The sequence below is a fragment of the Xiphophorus maculatus genome, chromosome 22 (assembly GCF_002775205.1).
Source record: "Xiphophorus maculatus strain JP 163 A chromosome 22, X_maculatus-5.0-male, whole genome shotgun sequence".
Taxonomy (NCBI): domain Eukaryota; kingdom Metazoa; phylum Chordata; class Actinopteri; order Cyprinodontiformes; family Poeciliidae; genus Xiphophorus; species Xiphophorus maculatus.
This window is the reverse complement of record NC_036464.1, coordinates 10,457,339-10,478,027: the sequence shown is the minus strand read 5'-3', so window position 1 is coordinate 10,478,027 and position 20,689 is coordinate 10,457,339. Positions and strand designations below refer to the sequence as shown.

General features: G+C 38.4%; 1 protein-coding gene across 1 annotated transcript; it reads right to left on the bottom strand.

Moving 5' to 3' along the window:
- Positions 1–210: 210 nt before the first annotated feature.
- ppp1r21 (protein phosphatase 1 regulatory subunit 21) lies at positions 211–17,367 on the bottom strand. The gene is made up of 22 exons (XM_005806814.3): positions 16,780–17,367; positions 14,867–14,935; positions 13,817–13,963; positions 13,547–13,648; positions 13,300–13,464; positions 13,145–13,203; positions 12,726–12,820; positions 11,358–11,410; positions 11,097–11,246; positions 10,877–10,978; positions 10,711–10,799; positions 10,474–10,610; positions 9,731–9,823; positions 8,540–8,667; positions 7,800–7,949; positions 6,946–7,038; positions 6,184–6,438; positions 5,749–5,784; positions 5,517–5,633; positions 3,868–3,966; positions 3,644–3,772; positions 211–1,516 (listed from the first exon to the last, which is right to left on the bottom strand). Exons 1-22 carry the CDS (start codon positions 16,837–16,839, stop codon positions 1,487–1,489), a joined length of 2,358 nt encoding a protein of 785 aa, XP_005806871.1. The 5' UTR covers positions 16,840–17,367; the 3' UTR covers positions 211–1,486.
- Positions 17,368–20,689: the final 3,322 nt, after the last annotated feature.

Here is a 20,689-nt window from a genome sequence, read left to right as displayed (position 1 = left end):
AAACGAGTGTTCCCCCTGCTCTTACACATCTCTTCAACAGTGCTGCCTCAACTCCTAGTGGTTAGTTTGTTACAGGCTGCTTTTGTGTTTTAAATTACAGACTACTCACAGACCCGGTCTTCTCCATTTACCAGACATGAAACGTGTACACTGGTGTCAGGCAAGTTAAAGAAAACAAAAAACCTCAATAACCAGGTAAATCTGACACACTTCAGTATTGAGCAAGGTTTTTATTTTAATTCACATATGTGCCTTTTAACGTGTTACATTGTGAAATACAGATTTGTTTTCTCCCGTGGGTTAAAGGGTGTTTTCAAATCTCTGTGATCAAATTTCAGTCTTGAATTAACGGTTCTGGAGCAACGCTTCTTTATTTGTTTCACATAGAAAAGTCTGTCAAGAGTCACAATTTCCCTAATCTTTGTTTACATTGTGGTTCAATCTGTCAACGACTCTTCCCAGTTACATAGACAGCTACTGAAATAAAAAAAAAACAAAAAAAACAGCTGCAGAATCTGTATAAAATAAAAATCTGGGTAAAATAAAGATTTGTAACTTCTGAATAAATGCAAATTTTTGTATACATAATTTTAAGAAACATTTAATTACATCATGATTTCAGATGAATTCACATGAACTCCTTTTATTCTTACATCTTAGATTAACGTAAGGAGCTTTGAGTATGCATCCACATTTCCTTTGGTGATGATAAAAAAAAAACAAAAAAACAACTATTGTTACCAATCAACTTCTTAAGACTCAGACTTGGACAATTTCACGAGCCTCAACCTGCCCAGGTAAACAGAGCCCATCAGTGCTGAAAGTCTTCTTCAATCCACTTCCAGAGGACTGAAAATGAAAACGTTTCCGGAAAGGGTAATGATTTCAAGTGCATCTGTATAAGCTATTTGATCATACTCAACAGCTTGTTACATTATCCATGTATCAGAAGGGGTAGAGTTACACAGTTACCACCTGCACAGATAATCTCAAATCCAAAAAGATTTAGCCATTTCATTGTAAAACAATACTCTCACGTTGCAAAGCGCGGTGTCAGAGTCGCTTCAGGAGGCAACACCCTGCAAACGTACGACCACACCAACGTTTACTCTGTTCACCTACTTACAGAAAAGCAGCAAAGGGTGCACAGTTCAATCTTCTCTCGCACACTCAGGCACACACTTAGTCAGAAAATTACACACATTAACAGGGTTTGGTCTTCAAGTCTTGACTTCGGTGAGCATTAAAAACTTCCACTTCAGCTGTTTTTCTATCCTCTTTGACCTGAGAGGTCAGCCAAACCATTTATAGATAATCATAATCATTAAAAAGGTGACGTGACAAGAAAACAGAAAAACAAAGCTTTTATCAAACATGTTCGAGTCTCTGAACTCGCAGTCATCCTGAAGGTCAAGAGACTGCGTCGGTACCAAGAGGTTCTGCAGCATGGAAATCCTCCGCACATGTTGACGGTTTGAGAGCAGCTCTAACGACTCTTGTTCTTTTTCGCATTCGCCTAAAAACAAAAATAGAATAATATAAAAAAGAAACTATGAATTCCAAGCGGTGTAGTGTAAAATAAACAAGATAAACTTGATCTAGTTAAAGTTCTTTTCCACTGACTTAAACATTATTGAATGAATTCCTTTAAAAACTGTGAAACGGTCCTTTACTGAAGTACCAAATCAGATAACTTCAGCCAGCTGTGGTGAACAAAGTTTCTTACAACGCTCACACTGTGCATAATGTGTCCACACTTTCATACTTTACTCATAATACATACAAAACTTGCTTGAGAAACAACTCATAAAAAACAAAATACAATTTTAAAGTGTATTGTCCCACTGGCCCGTTAATAAGTTGGTTTCTTTTAACTTCCAGAGTCAATAAAGTTTCCACCTCACCAGGTCTTTGTCCCTCTCCACACATTGAAAGCAGGTAAAGTTGCACTTTGAGACATAATACCGATATCTAAAGCTGCTACTTCAGGGAAGTTTATAGCCAGGGAGTTAAAAGTTAATTAAAAGTATTTAAACTGATTGAAGAGCTAACATTTATTTTGGAACAAATGAGTTTAAAATTTTTTTTTGAGTTTTAATGAGCTGAACTATGTAAGGAGAGAGAAATAAAAACAGAAGACAGGACCAAGTCTGATAGAGAAATGTACCTCTTTTTCCCTCAGTCTAAAGTTAAATCAGACCAAACTTCTGTTTCAGGTCAGATAGAATTACAGAAGGAGAATATGTCAAGATATTTATTTATTAATGTCTCCAAAATCAGACGTTTATATCAGGATGAGCAATGTCTCTTTAATCAATGAGGAAGGATCCTCTTCATGTCATGGAAACTTCTTATAAGTTTATTGACACAGTTGAGTTAATTGGTGGAACACCTGTAGATGTATTTTGCATTTTAATGAATTATGCATTAAAAAACAGATTGCTGTTACAAATGCACACACGAACAAATGCTTTCCTGTTTGGACAAATATCCTGTGATGTGATGAAACCAAAGTGGAACTGTTTAGACATAAAAAATGCTATCAAAAACTGAGGAAATGTATGTAAACTTCAGATTTTAAAGGCATTAATATACAAACACATCTCTGACATGTTTATTCTCTCATTATTGTGGAATTACTAAATAGAAATAATCTTGGTAATTCTACCTGATCATAAACAAGAGCAGTTTGATTTTGATTTAACTTCAGAAGGTGAGGAAAAAAAGGTGCATGTGTTTTTTTTATTCAGTGTATGTATTGTGGTTTCAACTGTATTGCATCTGGCTCTAACCAGGTGATCCGTGCCGGTTCTGAACCTGTTCTCCAAACCAAACACTTTAGGGAAAGGAATCGTCACAAAGGAATGACTAGCCAATACGAGGAGCTCTTGTAGGCACATTAGATAAACGGGGAAAAATAAAAACTACTATTTCCTCTCACAGCATTTTTTATCTATAGGAGAAACCAAACATGTCAACCAGTTATCACTATAGATTAAATACTACATCATGACTGTAGTTGTTTTCATTTCTAAGGTTTGAGTCATTCTATCTAATAAAAACATATACTGAGAAGATTTAAGGAAACTAGTTCCTTGGGATGTTGTTGTGACTAGATGTAAAAGGTCCAGCATATTTCAAAGTGACCAGGAGAAAATATGTGTAAGGTCAAATCTGAGGTGTTTTGTTCACAGTAAAATCAGAGATTGGCATAAAAACCAAAGTTTTGTGTAGCATTTAAGTGCAGCACACAGCTGAAGCTCACTTTTACAGATTCTTTAGAAATCCAAAACATGCAGAGGCTAGCTTGTGAAGTTCCAGTAGAAAATGGCTACCTTCAAAGAACAACATGTTTTGACCTGTGACTTCCTGACGTGCAGCGATGAGTGTGCATACGAGCAAGAACATGCACACTCGGGAACAGGCCTCTCTTTTACTGTCGACTTCGACTTAATTACTTTTTCAGACGACTTGAGCGGGCGCGCCCTACATAAAACGCGACTAGGAGTCAGACAAACCACAGATGACCTCTCAGCTCATCTCCTGTCTGACTGAACCCTCACAAAGTCACATTTAAACCTCCACCTGATCCCGATCCAGCCTTTAAAACGGTTTGTAACCAAAACCCTTCTCGGCGCAGTACCTTGCCACCCAGCTTGAGCATGTCGATTTCCTCTCGCTGCTTGCTCAACGTCTCATTCATGCTGCATAAATGATCGCTCATCATGCTGAGCTGGTCCTCGTAGCTCCTCTTAGTTGTAGTCAGCTCGTCCTGCGTGAGACGCGCTCCAGTTAGTGTAAGCGTGTATTCTGATTAGGAAAGAGATCCATGTGTGCATACAGAGAAGGTGCTAGTTTTTGCTTTACCTGCAGCCGTGTGATGTTCTCGTTAGCCAGTTTGACCTCTTCGCTCAGAGTCTCCCGTGCTTTCTCTGCGATGGCTAATCTCTTTCCCAAGGCTCGGCACTAAAGGCAGGAACAACAAAGTGAACATCTGCTGAACTCTGGCAGCGACCAAGGAAACATAAACACCTCAATAAAAGATCCTTAAGTGATCAAACTTTCAGAAAAAAAATAAATAATACAAAGCCAAATGATATCCTTAACAACTTAATTAAAAGAAAAATAAATGCAAGTGATTGTTAGATGCAAGGTGTAAACAATAGAAAAAAGAACAGGTTGTTTTTTATAAATAGGAAATAAAAATCTCAAATGCAGAGTTAGAATTACAGATGGACGTTTTTTGGTGCATCTTACAATTTTTATACACAGGGATTGAAATTTGTACCTGTTCTTTTCAAAATAGCTCACGTTCATCAAAATGAAATGAAAAGTTTTTTTGAAAAGTAATTTTCAAGTCTTGCCAAGGATTCTTAATTAGATTCAGGTCTGGATTTTGACTGGAGAGCTTTAACACATGGATATGTTTGGATCTCAGCTGAATGTTTAAGGTTTTTGTCCTGCTGGAAGGTGACTCTCCTGGTTCTCAGGTTTTCTGGAGCCTCTAATAGGTTTTGTTCCAGCAAAGCTCCATCCATCTTCTCATCAACTCTGACAGAAAGTTCAATTTTGGTAAATTTGACCTTCAATAAAGGTCAAATTTGACCTTCAATAAAGGTCAAATTTGCATTGTGCATCATGATGCAGTTTGTTCATAAAGGCTTTCCCCCATAAAGTGACCTATATCTGATCTTTTCACCCAGAAAAAAAAAATCCGATCTGAGTCACTTCCATCTGTGGAACTAAATCGGAATCGAAAGCATCTGCAGCCTGGACGGTTATGCCACATTTTACACGACTTCTATGTCGTTGCCATGGGGCATAAATTGCAATTCTGAACCAGAATTGAAGCCAGACCAGATGTAAGCAATGGTTGAAAAAGGAAATTATAATTCTAAAATTATGAAACAAGTTTGCTTCACTGAAATGCATCACATCACAATCAGAACACTCCTGGCTCTGATTACACATCAGAAGTTGCATTCAACGCTTCACAAAACACCACTGCTATTAGTTGTGCTTTCTTTTTATCAGCTTCCTTCATCTTGCTATAACTTTATGATAATACTGTCAGCATTCATTGCTGAATAAACTTTGAAATCGATTCGTAAACAATGCGCTGCTGTGTGACGTCATCGTTCTTCTGCGGATGCAGGTCGCTTTGGGGTCAGAAATTGTTCACACACATTGCGTTTGGTTTATTCAATAAACAGAAAATAAAAAATCTAATTTCAATCTAATTTCCAGTTTGACCTCTTCGCTCAGAGTCTCCCGTGCTTTCTCTGAATTTAAAAATATCTGAATTGAGCATCAAGACCTAGTGTGTGAACAGTTGAACAGCTGAGGTTTGATTACCTGTAGGTGGACTCCGTTTACTGGTAAAGTCAATTCTCACAGCAATTTCTTTGCACTGGAATGTATGTAGTTGTACTAAAGTAATTGGGGGATTAAATAAAAATGCATGGCACACTTTTTTTGCAAACACTTCCTCCTGTCAGACAGGATGCAGTCCTCACCTCTGAGTGAAAGTGAACAGCTTTGCTGTCTGAAATCTGGAGCTGGGTGGTGAGCTCTCCCACTCTCGTCATATAGTGAGTCTTTATCAGCTGTTCACGAGACTCTTCGTCTCCCACCTGCAACACAGACACAACAGCAGGATGAGACTTTTCTTTTTCTTACTAAGGCAGAATAAATAATGATCTTTTCTGTTTTTGTGTGGAGCTATTGGTTAATTATGCTATGACTTACGTGCTCATTTGTTGGTGTTGTGCACAACATGCCAACCTGGAGTCGAAACAGATAAATAAATGTGAGTTTCATCAGTGTTGATGTGTTAAAGAGACTGCATCAGACAGCGACGGGCTTATGTGGGGAGATGGGATGGCAAAAAATAGCTAAATTCAAAGTAGACTTGGAAAAACAAACAGCTCTGATTTGTGACTTCACCGTGAACTTTGTTCTGACTCGCATTAAAAAAAAAAAATTTCTGCCACATCAGCGCATTGGAAGCGTGAGTTGTTTTTTTTTTTAAAGCTAAAACTTGCTTAGTGGGAGCTGAACAAAAAGAGTGATAATACTCCCTTTGTTGAAGCTAATCAGACATGCTGCCACCGGCAAAAAAAAAAAAAAAAAAAACTTTCCCTGCAAGCGAAAAACAAACAGCAGCTTGAACAGTGACGGTACCAGGCTGGTGCAGAGAGTCGTCTCTTTCCCTGTGGCTTTCTGCGTCGTCTCAGCTTCCTCGTGGCTCTGTGTGAGCCGCCCGTCTGCGGCTGTCTGGGAGCTCTGACTTCCCCCCAGAGCCGCTGCCAGCTGCGTTTCCAGGTCAGCTATGCGCTGGTTCTCCTTCTCCAGCCGCACCTTCCCCAGCTGGGCCTCCAGGAGCCAGTGCTCCTTCTCTTGCTCCAGCCTGGCGATTTTCTCCTGGCTCTGCTGCACCTGCACCGAAACGACAGGGTGATGAGAAGACAGTGACGCTCGTGGGGAAACGGAGGTTTGGAGAAGCGAAAGGACGCCAAGTGTTTATGAAGAAATGAGGAAACATAACAGAACGGTTTCTGATGAAGAGAGAGTGAAAAAACACACTTTCCAAAGACAGAACGCAGACACACAGCCAGGCTCTCAACACTTCACACCCCATCCCTAAAGAGCAACTCCTCACGTTTCACATGACATATTGCAAAACCTGAAGTATTTTAATTATTGCCATTTCAACATGTCTTATTTAACTAGAAAACAATGTTTTAACAATTTCCACTTCACACTTTCATTCTCATTACCAGAGACACAGATGAACGTGGCTGCATGTGGGTAACCTTTAACCCTGAATTCAATGTTAACAGGTGACCTAAACACAGCTCAATTAAATGTAATATTATTATCTTATTAATATATAAACTGTTCTCACAGATATCTATAGAAATCAGTTTTATCTCTGTGTTTTACCTGTTGAGTGAGACCTTCCCTGCTCTCAGTGGAGCTGGTGAGAATCCGACGGTTTGACAGAGCTTCTCTGTAAGGAACCGACTGTGGCCTCGCCTGAACAAACACACAAAAAACAAACACATGTAAATAAAACTTACAGAGAAAAAAAAGATATAAACCTTAACATTTTAGAATGTTAAGTTTATAAAACCTTAACGTTGTTAATGCAGGTTTCAGCAAGTCAAATTTCAAGACCTTTTCAATCCCACTATGAATTAAATTTAAGACAGAAAAAAAAACTAGAAATATAGGGGATGATTGGGAATCCTGCTGTGCTACAATCAAGTATAGCAAAAACTGTGGAATGTCTGGTTTGTTTGTGGCTCCTGGCAGCAGCTCTGTTCTCACACTGCATATGATGACACTCTATAGCTTTATCCCCCAAAGTGCCAGAATGTGAAAACAAATGTCGTCCAGCCTTCTGGCAAACTTAAATTTGCACCTGTAAAAAAAAAAAAAACAATAGCTACCAAGGGTATATTAGCAGTTAGTTACCAGAAATCTCAACCAGATGAAGTCACAGAACGTAATGAGGATGTCTGCATGAAACTTTAGCCTGACAGAAAAGCTCAGTGAGGGAAAAAAAATCTATATACGACATTAAACAGTACTGCACTAACAAAAGACCTGTGAAGACTTTTTAAGGATGCATGGACACCCTGTGAAAACAAATTATAATACAAAAGTAAGAAAGATTTATTTAACACCTGTAATATTGATAACAAAATAAGAAATATGTAATAAAACCTAAAATACTGACATAAACTCATGACCCAATAACATTTTGGCGAAACCCCACAGAGGTGATGACTTACCATTTTGATGGCGTCGATGTAGGCAGCTGCTTTCTTTTTGTTGGCCAGCATGCTCTCTGCTTGCTGCGGGTTGAGGCTCACTGTGCATCCTCTTGGACTGTAGCCTGGAGACGTGAAGAAGTCCAAGTTGTTGCTGAAGAAAGTGGCAATCTGTGAAAAATAATTAAGATCTTAAGAATCACTTTATTTAACACAGAATGGCTATATTAATCAAATCAGTTCTCAGTTATTTTATCCAATTTTATTCAATACAAAACCTCATTGCGAACTCAACCTTTTACAGATGTCTTATAAATCCGATTCTCATTCTGTTGACAGTAATATTAAACAACGTGAATAAACTGAATGGTGATGATTCTTCCGTTACTCTTGAAAATAAATATTCTGAGCAATCAGGCTTTCACAGTTGCCTTCAGGTTGCAGAAGCAAATCTCATGCTTGCACGTTAGCAGATGCTGCCACCGAGTTGGATCGCAGAGAGAAATCATTTATCCCATTATTCTGACCAGAGAGCAGCTGTGCAAACTGTGAATTGGGCGTTATCTTCCAAAAATCTAACCACTGCCCAGCTGAGTCCTCCTGTTATTTGTTAACACATTAGTGTCGTTTTACAACTGTGATCCTATTGCAGTGAAGTAAAAAAAAAAAAAAACATTACAGTGAACAAATCAGACATATTGCTCAGCAAGGGAGATTAGACGCCAGAAACCCGACTGCTGCCTGCCCCCTGGTGGCCATACCTTGCCAGTGATGCTGGTCAACGAGCCCAAGGATCCGAGGAGGCACTCTGTGGTGGTGCAGAGCTTCTGCGTGACTGTGGGGAGCTCCTGCTCTATGCTTGCCTTCTGGTTGTAATGTTTTGACATCTCTGGAAATGCAAGAACAGCAGCTGAGGCGTTCATACAATTAATGACCAAAAATAAAGCCTGAATTTTCAAAACACAAGGTAGAAAATGCTTTATATCCAATTCAAAATACAGCAGAGATTAAATGCAACAATGGAACAATAAGCAGAGCAGTCTCATATACGAATCACAGAGAAAACACTTAAAAAGATTTTGCCATCTAAACAGGAAGAGTGTTACACAGATTTGAGGACTTCTGATTTCAATGATCCACACTGAAAACTCAATCAGAAGACGGTAGGGGTCTAAAGTATGGAGTTACCAGATCAATAATGTAGGCAGGGGGTGCCAAGTTATTTATCACTTAGATCAGATTTTCTGTTCAATTCTGGGCTGGACTGGCAGCCAGAGAAACTACATGAGAAGTGAGATGATAAACTTAGATAAATATTCTTAGACTGAACAACTGACTTTTTACACAGATATTTAGTTGTTTATCAACGATTAAAAGATTTAATCGTTAATATATATATTAATATATATATATATATATTATTAATATATATTATTTATATATATATATATTAATAATATTAATATTAATCTGGATTTGTATATACATTTTCAGGTTTCCACAGGATATTGTCATTTCAGGGGGAAAAAAATTAGCAAATTTGTTTCACTGTGATTTAATTAGAGAAAACAAAAGGGCATCCAGGTGCTAATCTCCACTAAGAATTAGTGCATAGTAGTGAGTTTTGATGACTTGTAACACACAGTTACACTTTTGTATTTGGATCAAAAGGTCCAAAGGAAACTTACAAAAGCATTGACTGGTAAATATGACAAATTTATTCTCTTTTGACTTGTATGCAAATGGTGTCACAGTCCCTACTGTAACACTGAAGATAATTAATGCATATATTAGACCACAATGACTATCTGTACAGAAACAGCGACAAAGACATATCAAAGACAGGATGGTGTTTTCTTCATAATCTCTAAACTGGTTGATGTTGAGTCGACGCACAAAAGAAATTGAGTGTGAAAGGCTGTGGGTCAAAAGCGGCTAATGGTGCTGCTCACCTTTAATGGCATCATGAAGGCTGTGCAGGCTAGCTGCCAGCTGGGTGAAGACAGCTGAGGTGCTGCTCTGTGGCATGGCGTCCTGCCGAACACCTGAGACACACGGTGCGCGTTTGTTAAACAAGCATAACATATTAACACCTGCAACCAGCTCTGCTCGATCAGAACCTGTGTTTCTTGTTCACTTTGTTATTATTATCAAAGAGAGAGAACATAACATATTGCAACTAAAGCCTGTGTGTCATTCTAACATATTTAAACATCTGGTTATCTACTAACAATAGAGATCAATTCAATAAATGTAACAAGAACGAAATGAGCTGAGGAGATTCTATAATTTTCAGTAAAATGTAATTAAAAGCAGGCAGTTTCCCAGAATTTGGGATCAGCAGTTGCACTGCAGTAGCTATTAGGATGTAGAGTGTATTAACGTTTTTTTCATTTAGACCTTACATTTTTACTGAACAGGTTAATTAAATATTTTTTTTTTCTTGAGATGAAAAATGGATTAGACATTTATAAATAAATCCACAATCTGTGAGGATTTATTTTGAAAGGAATTAATATTTAATGCAGTATGCTAATCTTTTTATATCATTAAAGGTATCACTGCACATTTGTCCACATTTTGCAATTAAAACAAATGGAATAAAATTGACCAAAAGAAGTTCTGAATCCTTAATTCAGTAACAATCCTGAGTAATAAAAACAAAAAAGAGCTGAGCTGTTGCAGGTTAACTTACTGGGTAAGGCCAAGAGGTTGATGTAGTTCTGCATCTTCTCAAACACGGTGGTAACTTTCTTCATGTCACTCTGTAACTCCCGGTTTTTCGCCATCAGGGCAGCAGTGCATAGAGGCGCTTCACACTCTTCTTCCAAACTGAAAAAAAAAATAATAATAAAAAATCCAGAGCAGACGATGGCTATCTGTACAGCCTCCTCCACTTCCCAGCATGCTTTCTTTCAAACACAGTGCTGACCTTTTCAGCTGGTAGGGAAGAATCTTCAGCAGGAAGTGTGTGTAGGAGGAGAAATTCTCAGCGAAATTCCTCAGCATGACAACAGTCTCCTTAATTTCAACACATAATGTCTTTCAGAGATTTTTTTTACTTACTGAACATAGAAAACATTCAGTCAGAGTCTCACCAGCACTGTAACAGTGTCCTCTGTGATGCTTTGGTACAATTGCAGAAAGCTGTCCTCCAGGGGGCGCACATAGGCAGCATTCTCATGGAGATACTGAGAAAACTGTGGCGAGACAGGAACTCTACTTCTTAAATTGAACAATAATTCACAGTCCTTCTAAACAACCAAATTAAAGAGTTATCTTTAAGCTGCTGGACGTGTTTGTGTGTGACGGCCCCACCTTCTGGTTCAGAGGAGAAATGGGTTCGATGGACGAGTCCAGAGGGTAGATGTGGACCCGCTGCTCTGTGTAGGTGTGGAAGTTCAGCAGAGCAGCCACCAGGTCCTGGATGAAACTCAGGGCTTGACTTGTTACGTCCCGAGCCTTAAGCTGCATCCAAACAAAGGCAAAGCTCCTTTAATTAGTGTGTAATTTAGTGTAATCTCTGCAACAAAGCAGTTTTCAAATAACTAAATAGCTATGAACTTGTTTCTCACTCACCTGGTGCCGTCGGTTGTGTGATGGCACATTTAGGCTGTTATAGTCACTAAATTCTGCAGTATAAAAGAAGTTTTATCAAATCACAGCAACAAAATTTATCAACAACAAAACAATATTGTAAAGCTTCAAACACAAATATGAGCTTACTGCTGAACAAGAGTTTTGATCAGATGTTTACACTCATTTGGGTCCTTTAACTATCTATTTGAATCTTTCTTTTTGGGAGATTAACAAGTAAAAACACATAATGTATATAATAAAACAAATATAAAGATAAACAATCTCTCAACTTTACACTCCGAGTGAAACTGCATAAATATCTCTTAGCAAGTTGAAGAGAAAAGATACTTCCTGTTACCATCAGGAGCTCCTTGGTAAGGTTTTTAAGGATAGTTCCCACGTTTTAGCAGAGTTAAGGTGATTAATATTATGTTTGATTTATCTATTTAAAACCAGCTTTAGGATCATTATCCATTTGGAGCACCCAGTAGTCTCCAAGGTTCAATCATGTTGTTTGAGGTTAATCTGAGGAATCGACTTGTATAATTGACCATTACCACAGTTACAGAAACAGGCCCTAAGCATGATACTTTCAACACCATGCCTGACAACGCAGTGAGTATATAACTAGGTTCGAAAGAGTAATCTAGACTCCTCCAGGCAAAATTTTTGTTATTTTCTCCTCTGACTATCAAAACTTTACTCAAAAAGGTGTTTGGCTTGCCTAGCTGCAGGTTTCAGTTTTACTTGATGTTGTCGTTGATAACTGGCCGCACCATCTAAGTCCATGCTTTATTACTAACACAGCTGTTCCAGAAGTTTCCAGCTTATGGTAATCTTAACTATTCAGTGGTTTCTTAACTATTTTTGATGATTCTAACCACGTTTCTTTGATCTCAAAACAAAATGCTGGGTGTCGCTGGTTTGAAACTCGATAAGAGTTGGATTTCTCCTAAACACACATCAAAATTCCTTTTGGGAAGTGTTTCAGATTCTCCTACGGACCTGACCTGAAATGTCTGGACAGAAAACCAGCCATATTAAATAGCATATTAAATAAGCTCCACTAATTCTGTGAATTAGAGCAGCCAAATCTACAGTCAGAGTTATTCCAACGCCATGTTGAAGACATGAAGTGTGTGACTACATGTGCAACTTGTTAAGAATATAAACACAAAGAATTTAAACTTGTGCACTCAAGGCTTGAAGTCGTTTGCTGTATAATCATTCAACCATGATGAATCAACATGGAAACGCATCATTAAGAACCAGAACGTAATCTGACAGTCGTGCCTGTAAAATTCTGAGGCACAGCAATTTAAATGCTTTTAAATTGGCGTCTGCTCAGAGACAATCCCTGTCACTTACTGGTGTCGTTAAAGGGCACTTTCTCCTGAATGACGCTGCTGTTTTGCTTCACCTGCCTGCTCAGCTCCGACTGGCAGCGCCTTAACTGCTGCTGGCTGCAGACACACAACAAAAACATGATTAAAAAACAGTCTGTGTGTTTAACAACCGTTCTCTACAGGCTTCTCCAAGGAATTTAATTCGATGCAGTTCCCGCTTAATACTTCTGGGTTTATTCTTTTTTGAAACTGCTCCTGAATTATAATGGATGATATAGTAATATCATTATACAGCAATGGAGAACTTATTTCCTATCAGAACCAAATGTTCTCACTTATTATAAAGCACCCAGGCAAATCAAGGTCATTTGTAAAGACACTACTGACATGCAAAACTTATGAAATCTGTCCCCATAATATCAAAACTAATTTTTTTCATACCACTCTTCCGTTCGCATTCGACAGTCTTTCGCCTCCCTCTCCAGAGTTTGTGCTTTCAGCTGTTGGAAAATATAAAAATACATTTAATATGTGCTTTTTAAAATCTCAAAACTAATCTATCAGTAGATTTCATACTGATGAAATCTGGTTCTCACCTCTAAACGAGCTCTGTCCCCCTGCAGGCGCTCGATGGTTTCCACATACTTTGTTGTGAGTCCGTCAACAACAGCCTGGTGTTCCTCTGCTTCTCCTTCCAGCTTCTGCAGCCGGGCCCTCAGCTCGGCCTCCTTCTTCCTGTGCTGCTCATCGGCTTCATAGAACTAATAAGTATGGAGAAGAGGCAAGGTCAGAGGTCATCACACATACTTTCAGAATTAGAAATTATACAAAGTAGATGCCTACCTGTATGTGAAGACGCTCATTCTCTTCTATCTTTTTTTGCAGATCTTCATTGAAAACACTTTGTGTCTGCAGGCCTGGCTGCAGTGGAGAGTCTCCTTTACCCTGGAAGGAAAACAGCAACTGATTTGTAAAAATTTACCTAAAATGTTCCTCAATAAACCTTTTCAAACAGGCCTATATCGTTTTATGAATAATTCTTTGACCACTACTCAGTTATAAAAAATTTTCCCCTCCTTCACCAAGCACTCATTTCCATTGGTAAAAACTCACCTTCCCCTTTTTGCTCCTGCCTTCACTAGTAGCCAGCTCCTCTTGCAGCAGCTCCACCCTCTTGGCGAGCTGCTGGTTCCTGAAGCTCAGGCTGTCCATCTCCTGCTCCTGCTTCCTCAGGCTCTGGTCCCTCTGCTTCAGCTGGTCCTGAGAAACCATGAGAACAATATAAAGCAATAAACAGAAAGACATGAGACGACAAATTTTACATTATTTCAAGACCACTGTGATTTAATTTCAAGACGTACATGAACCACAAAACTTAATGTAAGAATTTATATTTAACATTGTTAGGAACTTTTTCATGTATCTTTTTATTTCTTGGCTCTGCATTCAAAATTTCCTCAAAAACAGGCTGATTTGTTTCACTGCACTGTGGGCATTGTAGTTTTGCCTCAGTGTAACAATCCTAAAAGAAATACAGCACATAGATCTCACAACTGGCAGTAGCAATTTTCTTGAGGAAAAAAATAAAAATTAACCCAATAAGCAGTGAATGTCCCTGTTTTGGATCTAATACAAAGTATTTAAAATCTTGGCATACTTCTGAAGATCTACATTAGAGATTATTAAATTTAAGACTTGTATGGATAAACATCTCCTTCCACTAAAATAATTTTTCAAAGGGTCTGTGCCCATCTTTCCAGCAGGAAAACACAACAGGTTAGAAATCCAGTAGATTTCTAACTATCCAGACCTTCATTAGAAATACTAAGGTTTCAGTAAAACTAGAAAATAAAACTTTAAAAAACATAATATGATATTCCAATCAGAAAAGCAACAATTATTCCTACTCTTGCAAAAACAATGTGTTCGGGAAAACTGTAGCAACCTTCTTTCACCCAGCTGACAGGCAGTGTGCAGCAACAGGTTGCAGAAGAGGCCATAACTAGTTCCAACCAGCCTTAGATTGGTTCTGTCAACTTGGTTCTGCACTGATATACAAAATCTTAAAGAGGATGTAATTTTTTGCCAATTTTTCAGATGTATATTATGATAAACACTTTGCATGCAGATGAGACGGTGGTCTTAGCAGTATCTGTAATGTACCTTTAAAGAGGCAGAGTTAGCCTGTTCATCTACAACTGCCTTCTTCAGCACTTGGTTCTGGGCACGGAGCTGAGAACAAACACAAAAAAGGAAAAACAATGACATACAGACACAGATAAAGTCCTGAGTGAACTTGATTTACAAATACACAAAAAAATTATGTGTATTACTACCAGTTCTTTGAAGTTTTTCATTCTTTCTAACCAGAATCAGAAGTCACAAAAACCTACTGAATTCTAGTAGATTTTTAAAAATCTAGACAGGGAATATGAATGTTTGACAGTTACACAGTCAGCACTTCCTGGTTCAGGATATGGTGCTTAGTTAATGGAGAGATGAGAGCTAAAGAGGAAGCAGCTTACACTCCCCGTGATGTCAGCTGACAGAGAAACAAAGGACTGAAATAATGCTCCACAGAACGCTCTGACAGGCAGGCTTTACTGTCACCAGATCACAAATTAACCATCAGGAGTGTTTACGGCGTCTTTAACACATCTTGCATTTTGGGTAGTTAAAACATCAAACGAGACGTGCAGAGCTCAAGCTCACAGAGGCACAGCTTTTTAAATATTTTATATCGTACACCTTAGGAATTGGGGCGTGCAAACCGTTAATTAAGAACATGCAGAAGTTTAAATTACATACGCCTAAATGTTTTAGGTGAGCAAATTCCTTTACACAGAAAACATGGTCAGCTCTATCTACTCCACTGTACTCTGTAGTTGCACCAATTAATGATACATACTGGCATTTGTTACAACAAATACTGAACCAGACTTTCAAAGCAGACTACTTATCCTGATCCAGTTGAGCTTCTTTTACTTGTGTGCTATCAGGTTGTGTAAACTGTTATCAGCTCCACTTCACCTCTTTGTAAACTGAGCGCTGTCATTTTGTCCCTTCCTACTTCCATTTTTTGCCATTTGCTTTCACCTTTGCACACCAAGATATTTTTCAGTATATTTTGATCATCTTTAAATTGTCATAAAAATGCTTCAATTTCACACATTAATTTTCAGAGAACTTTATATTACTCCCTTTTTTGACTGATTGCAATTGCCAGAATATGATTCCGGATCAAAACAAATTGTGTTTTGATCGAATAAACAATGCAACTGCTTATAAGAATTTTGATGTATCCCTGTCACAATAAATTCCAATTGATGATGTATAAAATAAAACAATACCGTTTGTATCGACAGGACTGTGATTTTCACAATTTTCTCCACTGTTTTTTCATTGAAAGCATTAATAAATATTAATACATTCAAAAATATGACTAAATGCGTGTGATTTGTGCAGATTAATGCTACAAATCACCCTTCTTTATGTGACTAGTGTCCTAGAGAAGTGTATTTCAAATGGTTTTTCAAGACCGGTATTTGTGTTTGTTGCCATAATTGCTGTAACACACAGTTACCTAAACAAGTAGTAATAAGCAGTTCTTATTGTGATTAATCTAAGTAGATATTACCCACCCCCACACACAAACAAAATTGGTAAAATTTTAAAGGCTACATTAAAAAGAATCAAAGAGCAAATGTAATTTAACATTATCAGACAATTGTGTTGAAGTAGCTTACATTATTTGCACAAAGTAACTGTAAAATATTAGACATGAAGCGCTTAAAAGAGATAGTAATGGTGGTGTGGTGACCGCTAGGCTTAACTGGAAATGGGGGCCCAAATAAAACTTTCCTGGGGGCCTCATATACCCTGAGACCGGCTCTGTAGCAAATTATAGAAAACAAGTTATTAAAAAACATGGTATGAAATGTGTTACTGCCGTAAGACATGCACCGTGACAATATTATTATTTTCTCTGAGCCTGTATGTATTATTATAATCAGATTACAAAATTTCTGGAACTTGAATCACATGGCAAATCACGTTTAATTTTCTTTCCTTTTTACCTTTGAATACTCCTGCGCCAGCTTGCTGTATTTTGTCTGCAGGTCTGTAACATTAGCCATTGTAGCTGGAAACGTATCCGGTCCCAAACACTTGATGCTGGAAGCAGCTGACCCGGGGAGCCGATCAGCTGGTCGCCACAGCCCGAATCCTCACGCTGTCGGAACTGTTCAATGCTAGCAGGCTAGCTCAGATCGGCAACTCCGCAGCTCCTTGTTCCGTTACTCGGTAGAACTGACTTTAGATACATGATGACAGACAGAGGAGATCACAGCGCGTTCATAATCTGACTTAAGTTTATTTTCAAAACCGAGAGTTGCACTGTCTTGCATGTTTAAATTAACGCTATTAGCTAGCAGCTAACTAGCTATGTAGCAAAACAAATCCATACACCGAGCAACACGTTAAACACGCACTATTGATTAAATAGAGCCACGTTAATCAGCAAAGTCGTTGGGTTAATTTTTAACAGCGAGTGTTGCCACCGCTGAGATAATGAGACAGTCCTAAATATCCATCCGTTTGGAGGAAGACTCCCATTATCCTGCTAAATCCTCTTCAAATGAGAACCGATCAGAGACAACAGAACGGAGTCAAAGTGCATGGGACTGGTGGGCCGGTGTCAGCAGAGCGCCGTCTGGCGTTCGGAGTGAAGAATAAACAACTCAAAGGTATTCCTATTCCTGAAACTTTTATCGCCACAAACTGAAATTAATTTTATGGGGCTGCCATGTAATAGACCAACATAAAGTAGAAGTGAACGGAAAGGATTAAAGGTTAAAACGCATGTTTTTTCATTTTTAGGCTATAGCAATAAAACAGGAGCATTCCAAAGCTCAGTGATAGAGCAGGTGCATACAGAGAGGCTACAGTCCTCAGCACAGTTGTCCCAGGCTCAATCCTGATCCCGGGGCATTTGGAGACTAATATTGTCCTATTGTCTTTTGCGAAAAATAAAAAATAAAATCTCTAGCAGATTCAAGCAGATTAGATGGGGAGAATCTGTGAGCATCAAATTACACAGATTGGATTTGATAGGTCTGGGTTTATGTTAGGCTGCACAGTGACGCAGCTGGTAGCACTGATTCAAACCCAGAAGGTTCTGGGTATGAATTCCATCCTAGTGGTCACTTTCTGTATGAAATTTGCATGTTCTCCGTGTGAATGTGTGTGTTTTCTCCAGGTATACTGGCTTACTCACAGTCCATGGGTGCATCCCACCTTTCGCCCAATGACTACAAGTGCCAGCTCCTCCTGCTACCCAATAAGAATAAACAGGTAGAAAATGGATGGATGGGTTTATGTTGATGGTCTTCTTGCTGGAAGCTGAACCTCAACCCAATTGCAACCTCTTACAGGTTTTCAGGATGCTGCCTCTATTATGTTTCACTTTAGGGTTCAGGCTGATGCACATTGCTGGTTTGTAGCAGCCACATGTAGCATCTTACATGTATTCAAAAAATCTCACAAAAGCACCTTCACATTGCTCTGCCTATACTGTATCGCTTTTGCCATGCCACAGATGGAACTTCTTATGGCTTTATTTAAACATATCTGAGCAATAACACATAGAGAAAAACTAGTCAGTACAGCTTCATACTCTAAATGAATAAAATCTGAACATTCCCTGTATGTACAGGTTTGTTATTTTCATCCACCTGCTGTTCTGTTGCAATTTATTGAATTGGTTACTTAATCTCAGTGAAGTTAAATAGACATTAAATAGAATAATGTGGCAAGTAAACTGCATATTTTTGTTTGAATAATATGCAGATTAAAGGTGCAATGTGTTATGTGGTATTTAAAGGTAAGTTATTTATTTATAAAATCTGGGAACAGCAGCTGGTGATATACATGAATAATTGAGTCTTTATTCCTGTTAATTTACTCTGAAACGGAGGGTGAGCATGTTGAGCATTTCGCTCCGTTTTTCATTGGAAGAGCAAAGTCCTTCACTTGGTTTTAAAAACACAAACAGCTTTATAAATAAACAGAAGATTCCAAATATATATGAATGACTTTTTAGTAACATGAAATATTTTGGGAGTTAGCTTTTCCCCCCTGTTTAAAATATAAAAACCACTATACCAAGTTTTATACATAGAGATACTTCTTGTCATTCAAAAAGACTTTTAAAATAAATTAACGTTTAAAATAAGAGCATTAACCTGATTTATTGCTGAATTTCAGTAGTACATGTTCCCAGCAGCTGTAATAAAAACAGGACCAGGAATCATAGATGGTCTGTTTCATGTGAAGGACAGTCTCTGTGATTTCACTTCACATTGACCTAATTTAGCTCAGAAGTGAAATGACATGTTGCTAATGCATCCATCTCGTCACAAATCCTACACGATTAATTTGTCCTAATCCACTCTAATCTCTTTAGATTTTTCATCACGTAGCATAACTGTTTCCTTTCCCATCCTTTGCTAAAACGTATACATGCAAAACACAAACTCTCTCTTACACCACAGCCAGTGGCTTCGGCATTGTCTGGTTGCCTGGCAACTGTTGGCGTGGCGTGGTTGCTAGGGCCTGTGTAGGAGGGAGGGAGGGAAAAAGGGGGGGGGATGCTGCTGCTCTGATTTCCTGCTGAATTGAGGCAGTCAGTAGGGAGAAGCCCCCACCCCTCCTCTCGCTCCCTCTTCCAGTCGACACACAGGACTCTATTGAACAATAGAGCCATGCCAAAGGACCCAGGGCTAGTCAGACAAGCCCTTGTTCAGGGTCACACCGTGTTCATCCCGCAGTCCTCCATGACTAATTAACTAACAGAGTGTCGTTAGCACATCTGATGTTGCATCCCTCAGACTTGTAGGGCTTTACGTCAATGTGCGCGTGGTGGGTTCCTGGTGCGCCCATGAAGAAGAAAAAAGGGAAAGTGATGTGGAGCTGCCACTCGAAGCGCCGAGCGCAGCTTGTGCAGTCAAAACAGAGCCGAACTACTGGACCTGATGGGAAATGCCTGGCAGATGAACCAAAGTAGTGTAACAACCTGCTGATCCTAACCAGCAGCAGTAAGATGTTGTTATAAACAAGTAGCAGAGTTGATCTGAACATTTTCATAGTTTGTCATGTTACAACAAAAGTATTTTCTCAGGATTTCGTGTGTTAGACTAACACAAGATGTGCAGAATTGTGAAATGAAAGTAAAAAAAAAACTAAAAAGTGTGGCATTTGCAACACGGAGCTGGGGCACATGGTAACTGAACGCATCCACAGTTAAGGTGGGAGAATATAAGCACAAAAACAATTAGTATTGAAAACACACCCAAAAAAACATGCAGAAAAAGTTGCTCTGCTCAGTTCTGATAATAAAATTGAAGTTTTTGGAGTGTTTGCAAAATTATGTGTGTGAAAGAAATCATCCTATACACACCTTTCTCACTTTAAAACATGGTGGTAGCAGCATCATGATGCTTCAGTGGGAACAATGATGGTGGGTCAGTTTATGGGAAGATGTATAACATAAATATACATTGATCCTGGAATGAAACCTGTAAAAGTGTGAAAAAAAAATGCTTACGGTTTAGCTACAATAGCGTGATTCAGATTAAAATGAATTATTGTTTTAGTGTCCCAGAGTTTTTACACAGTTGAGAATCTAGACTTAGAAATTGACTGAATTTCAGCTATTTTGCAGGATTGTCAAACATTCAAGTTTCACTATGTGCAAAACTGGTAGACATATCCACTAAAAAAGAAAAAGAAAAACAAAACAAAAAATAACATAATAAAACACATATTAAAACCACAGTTTTGGGTATTTGACAAGTAAATATATTCTACTTCACAATTCATTATTTTGGGTTAGTCTATTACATAAAATCTCAATAAAGGACATTGAAGTTTGTTGTTGTTGAGACAAAATACAGAGACACTAAATCTGCTTGACTGCTTTTTATAACG